The following is an 11348-nucleotide window of genomic DNA, read 5'->3' as shown; positions in this document are numbered from 1 at the left end:
CATATGCATAAGGCTTTTTTGCCGCAGATTCATTTCTTATGTTTTTTCATTTGATAAATGTTTAATGAATGCATAACGAACATGCATCTATCCCTTGTTCCTTAATTCATTAACTAAATAGGTATAATATCAATAATATCAATAATTTATATAATTACATACAAATGTTGAGATTTTTTAATGAATTGTGGGTAATATATTATATAGGTCGGTGTTGTACGATTGAGAACGTTTTACCTTTTTAGCAACACGATTGAGAACGATGTCGGCAGATCAAAGAAACAATATTTTGTACCTTAAAATCAAACGATTGAGAACGATTTTTCTAGCGACGTTGCCATTTATTGGATTTTGATGCAAATGCATCTTTTTTTGGTGTTATGAAACGTTGTTTTGTAAGTATAAAATGTACGACAATTCTTGCGATTAACAAGAGCCATTTTAGAGCCATTAACAATTTTATCATGGCTAGGCTTTTCCGCTCAAACTATTGCCGTTATATATACCTATATACCATACATATATACATAGGTACAAGTTATCGTCGATAATTTTACAGCACACATCCTCCTACACATGCAGTAATTTCTGTTTTAAAGGAGACCCAAACACAAACCGTGGCAATAATCAACTCCATTGAAAATAATATTACAAAAACCATGGCCAGCAAAGATTATAATCGTATTGTTTCAACAATTAATTTATATAAAGAGTTTGAACAAAATAAGGACATTATAAGGTATTTACAATTAACCGGAAATAAGTACTTAGGAAAAAAATATTGATTTTTTAAATTATTAATCCTAAGCTGACAAATAAAATATATAAATATATTGTAAATAAATTTAAATTTTTTAAATTTTTATCTTAAGCTGACAAATATGTTGTATATAAATATAATTTTTTTTACTTTTAATCTTAAAAAATGGATATCTTATATATATTGTATATTGTATTTTTATTTTTAATTAATGTGGCAACGTTGCATAAAAGTGAGCAGGTAAGAACGTTCTCAATCGTGCTATTAAAAAAGGTACGGCCGATAAGGACCGTTCTCAATCGTGTTCTACCCATATAGGTACCTACACAAGATGATTATCAAATAGCTTTTTTTACGGAAATTATAAATTATGACAACAATTATGAAAATTATAAAAAATATAACATGGTATATACATTATAGTATACAGTCCATATGGACTTTTAAAAATAAATGGATTTTAGCATGTAGCAAATTCAAATGTAAATGTAAAGTCTGGTAAATAATACATACTGTATAGTTTGTAATGTTTATACAAATACCTATTTATTATACGTTTATATACATATAGTCTTTAGTAAGTAGTATATAATATATATAAATATTCCACTTTTATAAATAGTGAGAAAATAATTGAAAAAAATATATTGTTAACTACACTATAAGTGCCGGGCCACACATAGCGGTCGAGCCGCAGCGGTTGGACCGCGAATGGTTCAACCGCCCGGATACCGTACACACGTGCGGCCGAACCGCGCGCGGTTATACCAAAAGGCAAAAATATTATTTGGTAAATGAAAAGTTATTAAAATATTTTAAAACTTAGTCGTCTGAGTGTCTTCAACACGAAAGGATGTTTAACGTTTTAAAATATTAACTATCCGACATCCGTACAAAATGGATTTAAATCACGATCGTCTAGTTCAGGTTTTGTGTGTAGCAGAAGCCCTTGGTGTGCTACAAAGTCCTGTGCAAAGGCCACGTAGAAAACACTGGGTTCATCCAATGAATAATGATAGGGAAACAAGTGGACGTTTTTTAAAATTTTATAATGATATAAGACTATACCCGGATAAGTTTTTCATTTACTACCGTATGTCAATTAAATCTTTTGATGAGTTACTTCAAAAAATCCACGATTATATATCAAAGAGAAGTACACCATGGCGGAATCCATTAAGTGCAGAGGAAAGGTTAACCATAACACTCAGGTAAATAACTCTTATAAATTAAATACGTATTATATTTATTTATTACAAATATTAATTAAATGAATAAAAATAAAAAATTACGTACCTATTAGCTAGTAGTACAATATTTTAACCTGTTTTATACATTCTATATATAACTCGTAAGTCATGTAATTATTATATACTTATATTATAAGTAATTATTTTTTAATAGAATCAAAAATATAAAAATCAAATATGATATAATAGTACTATTAAACTAAAATAAAAAAAAACATCTTGATCTTCTTTATACGTAAAAGTTAAAACTATAATAAAAACATACGCAGATATTTATTTTTGATTATTTGAACTGTTTGAAGAGTAACATTGACTGTGAGGATAATTTAAAAAATCGTAATTTTGCTGTGGAAAAGTTAACTCTGAGTTATTAGGAGTACTTTGGGAAGGGTATAAAGGGGGTTGTGTGACAGGCGACAGCAGGAGAATTATAATAATGACCAAGAGCACTATATGTATTTGTTATTATAGGATTAGTTTGATTTGGAGAAGTCTGGATACTGTTCGCCTCGAGATTTTTAAAATATTTTAAGACGTATAATTGAAAATCTAATTTCTGTGCATTGTTTAAATTTTTTACGTAAGGCAAAAAAGAATTTAGCATTACTTTGTCCGGATCTACATTCTCTGTTCTATGTAAGAACTGAATCAGTTCTTTTTGAAAAGATTCATTATTTTCATCCAATTTTTTTTTTTGATTTGGCTCGATGGCTGTTTTTGAGTTGATGAAGTAGATAGCTCACAATCTATTACATTACTATCATCAACACAACTGTTATTGGCAAAAGAATCGTTGCACACATCAATCTCGTCTTCCTGCACTATACTACAAGTTGTCCTATAAATAAAATAAAATTATACCTATCAACAATGTATTTTTTTAATAATTAATATTTAATATACATAATGTAATATAAATCAATAGTATTTCAGGGAAACAGGTTGACATTATTTTAAATTTAACAAGTAAAATATTGATTAATAATGTATGGATACGTACTTTCTTTTATTTGAACACTTCTATAAAAACGACAGTGCCGCAAGAAAAGCATAAGGTTTTTTTTTTTGTGCCGCAGATCCACTTTTCACGTTTTTATCTTCACTAATACTTTTTTTATAGTTATCTTTAATATTTTTCCACTTTTTATCTCGAAGTTCCTTAACTGAAATTAAATAAATAAATGGAAAACGAATAATAAAAGTATAATATACTATTTTTTGTGTTTTTATTTACAAAATATTAAAAAAAAATTTTCTCGTCCAAAACTTTGAATATTAATTGGTATAAATGGTCCTATCAATATATTATATATATATATATGGGTATAATATTGTAATAATAACAATTATGTAATTTATTTATTTTTTATTTTATTATAGGTATCTATCAACTGGAATGAAATTTACAGCGTTACATTTTGAATTTAAAATAGGCAAAAGTACTGTTGGTGAAGTAGTACGAGAAACTTGTAATGCAATATGGAACATGTTGCGTGACGAAGAAATGCCTGAACCCACTATTGAAAAGTGGAGGGAAATATCAGATACATTTTATTCGAAAACTAATTTTCCCAACTGTCTCGGTGCTGTAGACGGGAAACATATTCGTATACAAAATCCAAAAAACTCAGGCTCATTGTTTTTTAACTATAAAAAATATTTTCAGTAATTTTAATGGCAGTAGTTGATGCCAATTTGAGTTTTATTTACATTGATGTAGGATCTTACGGTAAAGAATCAGATTCTAATATTTTTAAGGAATGTTCTTTTGGGAAAAAGTTGTATTCGAATTGTCTTAATATTCCTGATCCTATACGTTTACCTAATGCTCAAGGTTCACCACAACCTTATGTTTTTGTTGGTGATGAGGCATTTGCCCTTCACGTAAATCTATTAAGGCCGTACCCACAACGAGGACTTAACGACAAACGTAGAGTTTTTAATTACCGTTTGTCCAGAGCTAGACGCACTGTAGAATGTGCTTTTGGTGTACTTGCCAACAAATGGCGAGTGTTACATACTACGATTTTAGTCAATCCAGAATTTGTCGACGATATAGTAAAAACATGTTGTGTTTTACATAACTTTGTCCGAAAAAGGGATGGATACAATTATGAAGATATGGAAAGTGAATGCGACTTAGATGACATCGAAGTAAGAGGAACTGCAGGCTCTAGGTCTAATGGAATTGAAATACGAGATGGGTACACCGAATATTTTGTACATGAAGGTTCTGTACCGTTTCAAAATCGTATTCTTTAATCTAGTATTATAATTAGTATTTTTATATACATTCAATTAATTTTCATTTTAGTTGTTAATTTACTTTTATTTTTTATGTATAATTTAAAATTTTGATTGCTATAATTATTAAATTTATTATTATATGATTGAATTATTTTTAAATCGTTAATTAAATTACCAAGATGTTATAATAATTATAATAGGTAAGCATCTTGCGAAGAAAAATAAAAAATAAATATTTATATTTATTTATGATGTATAATATAAGTAGGTAGGTATATGTGACTATGGAACACTTCTTTAACTTTAAGGCCATAATAATATTTAATAAACTGTTAAAACATTAATATTAACAATTGTTTTTCATTAATTATTATATTATTATGTATCATCTAATTTATTATACTAAGTATTTATTAAACTATAGATATAAATATACATTTGAAATATAAGAAATTAAGGTATTTAAGTAATAAAAGTAATTGACATTTTACTTTATCTTAAAAATTGTGAAGGTATTGTATTTTATTGTCGATTCTACCTATCTGAAAACTGGTCTTGATATCTCAATATCTACAACATTTTATTATTACAAATATGGTTTTTCGTTCATATAATATAAAATATAAAATATAATTTTCATATTTAAAAATTTCAAATTATAAAATGTACACTATAATAAAAAATGTGTTAAGTATTTAGTTGGTACGGGGCTTTTTTCAGAATACCAAGCTTATTGTACATATACTTGCATAGATTGTTTATTTCTAATAAAATAAAAATATTTGTTTATAAAATGAACGAAAATTCTTGCGATTAACAAAAGACTTTCGGCAGGTTTACTTCTGATTTTTGAATTTGGTTTGAATTGATTTTTTTAATTTTTAATCTTAAACTAACATATAAAAATAAAAATATGTTGTAGATAATATCTACAACATTTTATTATTACAAATATGGTTTTTCGTTCATATAATATAAAATATAAAATATAATTTTCATATTTAAAAATTTCAAATTATAAAATGTACACTATAATAAAAAATGTGTTAAGTATTTAGTTGGTACGGGCCTTTTTTCAGAATACCAAGCTTATTGTACATATACTTGCATAGATTGTTTATTTCTAATAAAATAAAAATATTTGTTTATAAAATGAACGAAAATTCTTGCGATTAACAAAAGACTTTCGGCAGGTTTACTTCTGATTTTTGAATTTGGTTTGAATTGATTTTTTTAATTTTTAATCTTAAACTAACATATAAAAATAAAAATATGTTGTAGATAAATATTATTTTTTTTAATTTTAATCTTAAAAATAGGTATGCCTTAAGCTGACAAATAAGTGATAAATGTATTGATTTTACAATGATGTGTGTGTTTATTTTTATTTATCAAATTTAATTCCACTTATGTTTATTCTGTACCTAACCAAAAACTCAAAGAAATATAGTAATTGATATCTATTATATATATTGTATATTTTATTTCTATTTTGTATTTTTAATAAATGTGCAACGTTGCATAACAGGTAGCAGGTGAAAATCATGTTATTAAAAAAGGTACGGCCGATAAGGATTGTTCTCAATCGTGTTCTACCCAAATGTCCCAAACTATGAAAAGGCTAATGAATTTTTAAAAAGGCGGGTAAGTCGTGGATGTCGCTCTGCTGTACAGTAGGTTACAATTGGGTTACTGTAATAGTGTAATGGATGGAATTAAATTTGAATCCAATGATATTATATCATTGTATACGAAAAACGATTCTGAGCGAAGACGGTTTATCTGTCTAGAATATATTATAGATTATTAAAAATTTTCAAATCTTAGATTTAAAAAGAAAATTTTTTATGAATTTCTAGTTTAAAAAAATTTGCGAATTTTCGTGATTTTCGTGATTTTTACACATGTTGTCAAAATTCAAACTTTGAATGCTTGTAAAAAAAAAAATTGTGCTAATATATTTTTCACCTGCTATTATAAAAATATGTTAGGAGCCTTGTATTAAATTTTCAAATCTTAGAATTAAAAGAAAAACTTTTATGAATTTCTATCTAAGATAATAATTTGAACATTGCCGTAATTTTTACGTATTTAGTCAAAATTTGAACTTTAAATGCTTATAAAAAAAAATCGTGCCTATTATTTTTAATATTTTTTAACTGCTATTGCTACAATGTGTTAGAAGCCTGAATTAAATTTTCAAGCTTTTCAACCGAACAAATACATTTTTATCGATATTTATAGAAAAAAAAAACTAAAAAAGTTGAAAAATTAAAATGCCAGTAAACAGCTCAAAACAAATCTATAACAAATTTTATCAAATATAGAAAATGCCTATATAAACATTCAGTGAAAATTTCAAGTATCTGCGGTCATTTGTTTTAGAGTTACTAAAATAAAGAAATCGCTAAAAGTGAAAATCCAATGTTGTAAAAATTTAAATTTCAAATGCTCATAAAAATTTAATTTGAATCTCCGGTGGATTTTTTTATTTGTGATAAAGATTGAAAAACTTTTAAGGAATCTTGTATTAAATTTTCAAACCTTAGATTTAAATAGAAAATTTTTTATGAATTTCTAGCTTAAAATATTTTGTGAATTTTTGTAATTTTTACGTATTTTGTCAAAATTCAAACTTTGAATGCTTATAAAAAAAAATTGTGACCATGAATTTATTTTATTTTTCAACTACTATTGTAACGATATGTTAAATACAAATATTGAAATATTTATGTACAAGAATTGTATACATTACACACTTTACTTGTAGAGTAGAGTACAATTTTTTCCCGATTTCTGTTTATGGTAGTATTATTATATGATTTTTAAAATTATTTATGTTTCATTAGATAATTTAACGTGCCCTCCGCATTATTGCTTTAATTTTTATATTTATAATTTTTTTTCTACTACTTTACATAGTAGTTTAGTACCTACTTAAGTTTCTAGAACATTATATAGAAACGTGAAGTTTATTCATTTTTGTACTTTTGAGAAAATAACAGATTGTGAAGTTATTGTAAGATATTATAATAATAATTAATATTGTTAGGATGATTTTAAATTTGTAACTACTACCATTATCGGATAGTTATCGTATATCGAGTAAGAGCTCTTTCACACGAAGCCACCATGGCTGCGCCACCATGGTCGCGCCACCAGAAAAGCATCGCCACAGTTCATGCTTCCAGAAGCGCCTCTGTGATTTTTAATTTTCGGTAGAATTTAATATAATTTTAGTTTAGTTCCAAAATGGAAGTCGAAGAGGTTGCATGTGTAGCATATCTGTACAGTCGTGTTGTACGTAAACGAAAAAAAAATAGAAAATATTGGGTACACCCACTACTTTCTGATTGTTCTACGAAAGGTCTATTCAATTTATTTTATAATGATTTAAGAAAATATGAAGACAAATTTTTTAATTATTTAAGAATGTCTGTTAGTTCATTTGATGAATTAATGGAACAACTTCAAGGCGATTTAACGGGTCAACAAACAAATATGAGAGAATGTATTTCACCTCTTGAAAAATTAGTCGTAACTTTAAGGTAAAGTATAATTTTGTTTAATAAATACTTACGTGTTACGTGTACGTACAAGCTCTTAATAAACTATAATATTGATCTTATTAAAACATTTTTATTTTAAAGATGAATGTCAAATACAAAACCTATATTATAACACCCTTATTATAAAAATACCTATTAAAAATTAAAAACATAGAAATATTAAAATGAAAAAATACAATACATAATCACTATCTATTTTAAAATTAGATGGTGTACTTTTAGTATTATAATTTATTTTAGTTGAATATAAATTATCTGTCTGTATAAATGAGTCTGTAGAATTTTCTGTTGAAGCATAGCTTGGCGAGGGCAGTGGAGTTGAAGTACTTGACTGATGTTGTGTTACAGATGTAGACCTTATTTGACTATTGAATTGATTTTGTAAAACTCTTTGATAATTTGTATCTGAATGTAGTTGGGTTGTTTGATATATAGGATGATAACTTGTATATGGAGACATTACATTTTGGCTGCTAAGATTATATTGTTGAGGCTGATGATACATACTTAAAGAAGCTGATTGCATATTAATTTGAGCATTGTTTATTACTTTCATTAAATCCATTTTATCTAAAACACGTAAATGCTCAGGTATTTCTTTCAAATGCTTTAATAAAGATAATAAAAACAATCTATCGGCGTCTTTTTCATAGTTTTTCGTTTGTTCTATACGAAGTTCTACGCTTTGGTGTAATGCGTTAATTATTTCATTTTCAACGGAATTTCTTTGATTAACCTTTTTTTTCTTAGAACTAGGTTCGTTATTCAATACATTGGTATTAAAAGAACATCCTAAATCATCTCCACTTTCATCGGCATCTGGTAATATATTTGTTTCTGTAGGTTTATTTTGAATAATTGGTTTTAAAAATAATAACTGATTGTAGTAAACATATGGATTTTTTCTGGAAGTTTCAGACCCAGATTTAAGTTTTTTAATTCTGCTCAATTCTCTTGAAAAACAATCACGTAAACTTTTCCATTTGCGTTGTAAATTTATTCCTAAAAAAATAATCGTACATAAAAATATATTTATATATTTATGCGTGCTTTAAATTTAAAACTATATCATGCATTTTTTAATTATTAAAAAATGTATATGCATATATACTATTAATTTTATCCATTTTCAATAATATTTAAAAAATTTCAATTTTTAGTTAAAAATAAGTTAAGAAAGACCTCTCAAATGTACCAACTAGGAATCTACATTATTTTTAAGATAAAGTCAAATGTCAATTACTTTTATTGCTATATATATATATATACTTTAATTTTTTATTTAACATACATAGTTTAAAATATTTAGTGTAGTATTTTATTAAATTATTAAATGGATAAGTTAGGTTATATATATATATGGGGTTATAGATACCTATGTCAAAAAAAGTGTTACACCATTATTAATTATATTACAATATGTATATATTATACAGGGAGGTAAATTGTTCAAAAATTTAAAACTATGAAATTTACACATAATAAAAAGTTTTATATTATGACTTTTTTTCCCCCGAATACCTCAATACGATACTTAAATTTGTTTGGTTCTAATGTTTATGCAGATACCTTGCCAGTGGATGTTCTTTTACGGAATTACACCATGAATATCGTCTAGGAATTTCTACTATTTCTGGATTTGTTAGGTACCCATATGGTAGGAACGTTAAGAGCAAATTGACGAGGAAACCCACGTGATGTTATCGGCAAAAAATTAAAAAAAGGGGAACTAATTGCTCAACAAAGTAATTCTAATATAGTAGTTTTAAAATGGCGTGACAAACGTGACATACATATTATCACAACAAAACACACGGACGAGACTGTAGAAATACGTAACAGATATGGTAGTATAATTAAAAAACCGAAAGCAGTAGAAGATTATAACATGGGCAAATCATATATTGATCGTTCTGACCAAATGGCATCGAATTCATCTCCACTGAAAAGGTCACTGAAATGGTATTAGGAAAATTGCATTTGATATTTTATTATCAACATCAGTAGTTAACGCTTTATCTCTATTTAAATCTGTCACAAAAAATAATGTAAAAATTACGTTTTTTAAGGAAGAAATTATTAAATCACTGTTACACAAACCAGAAATTCCAAAAACCATTCCACTTAAGGCCAATCATAATCTTGTAACCAGCGAAAACGGAAAAAAAAGAATGTGTCAGAAGTTTTATGCAACTATATCAACAACATTAGGAAGACAGTCGGCGCAAAATAAGACGAGAAAAGTTTTGACACGTTGTGATGAATGTAATATATATATATGTAGAGACATGTTTTATTACATATCACAAAAATAATTTATAAAATTTTAAGATTGTACATACGTTTATATTTTTGTTTATCAACATAATAAAAATAAAAATTATAAAAATAAAATAAAATAATGTATATGGTACATACAAAGTATATAGAAAAAAAGTTATTGTATATTGTTTTATTAATATTATTAAGTATTCAATAAAATCACTAAGTATCAAAATATGGGTACCTACATAATATGTTTTCGTCTCGTAGGGTTTAATCACTCTACGTATTACACATAGGCCATGTAGGGTATATAAGCCACACACACTTTTTACGGTCTAATACTACTCAACAAAGTAGTAAAATGAAATATTGTCCTAAGACATTTTTTTGTAAAATTGATATTTTTCATTTAAATCATAAATCAAAACACAGGAATTCATGAAAAATGATAATAGCAATATCGTCAAAGTTAGTGTTGGGTCAATTCACCCTACATGGCAGTCAACCTGTTAATGTTATTATTATTATAATTATTTTCTTTATTCATGATCGTGGACTCTTGCAGTTATCACTGTTCGAAATTCACTTCTATTTCATTTTGATTTAAATTGTTTGTGCGACTATTGTTATTGAAACGTGGAATCTAAACGTAAACGTTTTAAGTTTGAATGTCTCGATTGTGGCAGTGTTTTTAATCATGACTATAAATTGAAACACGAACGTGATGTGCATCAGGGGAAAAAAGTGAAAATACAACACTTTGGTGCTCCTAGCAACCAGTTTACAGCATCAAAACCAAAAACAAAATAAGCAATTGGTAAGTTTTTTTGTTTGATTTTTTTATTCTTATATCTAAGTTTAAAGATATACAATTATCAACTAGGTACATAAAATTTATTGGTTGATTTCTTAAGTTTAAATTAAAATTTTGTTGAAACTTAATTTTCCCTCATAAATTATTTTATAAGCATTGTTGTTATTTTGTGTATATTTAAATGATTTATTTTTTTAATAGGCTGAAGAAATTTGTGAACCAGGTCCAGAGCCCAAAATGTGTGATGCTTATTCACAGACCAGTAGTGAAATGGTAGTTATTATATTGTATTTATTATTTTTAAACAAATGTAATCTATATACGTCACATTTAAAATTATCATCTACCTAAAAATTATTGGCTGATTTCTTAATTTAATCTTATTTAGTTATAGATACGTTAGTATCGTTAACACCAGTCAAGATTATTTGATTGAAAATATA

The 11348-nt window shown here is 26.4% G+C and overlaps 1 protein-coding gene and 1 pseudogene across 1 annotated transcript; both read right to left on the bottom strand.

The window, feature by feature from the left end:
- Positions 1–2282: 2282 nt before the first annotated feature.
- LOC149060276 (uncharacterized) lies at positions 2283–3062 on the bottom strand (annotated as a pseudogene).
- A 4312-nt stretch (positions 3063–7374) lies between these two features.
- On the bottom strand, positions 7375–9480 carry LOC149060275 (uncharacterized). Its single transcript, XM_089228571.1, has 3 exons — positions 9477–9480; positions 8003–8828; positions 7375–7456 (listed from the first exon to the last, which is right to left on the bottom strand). The coding sequence occupies exons 1-3, from the start codon at positions 9478–9480 to the stop codon at positions 7375–7377; spliced, it is 912 nt and encodes a 303-aa protein (XP_089084697.1).
- Positions 9481–11348: the final 1868 nt, after the last annotated feature.

Source organism: Diuraphis noxia, unplaced genomic scaffold (genome assembly GCF_037042655.1).
Source record: "Diuraphis noxia isolate RWA-SAM2 unplaced genomic scaffold, SU_Dnox_SAM2 contig0001, whole genome shotgun sequence".
Classification (NCBI taxonomy): Eukaryota; Metazoa; Arthropoda; class Insecta; order Hemiptera; family Aphididae; genus Diuraphis; species Diuraphis noxia.
Note: the sequence above shows the minus strand (reverse complement) of the source record. Positions and strands in the feature narration are given on the sequence as shown.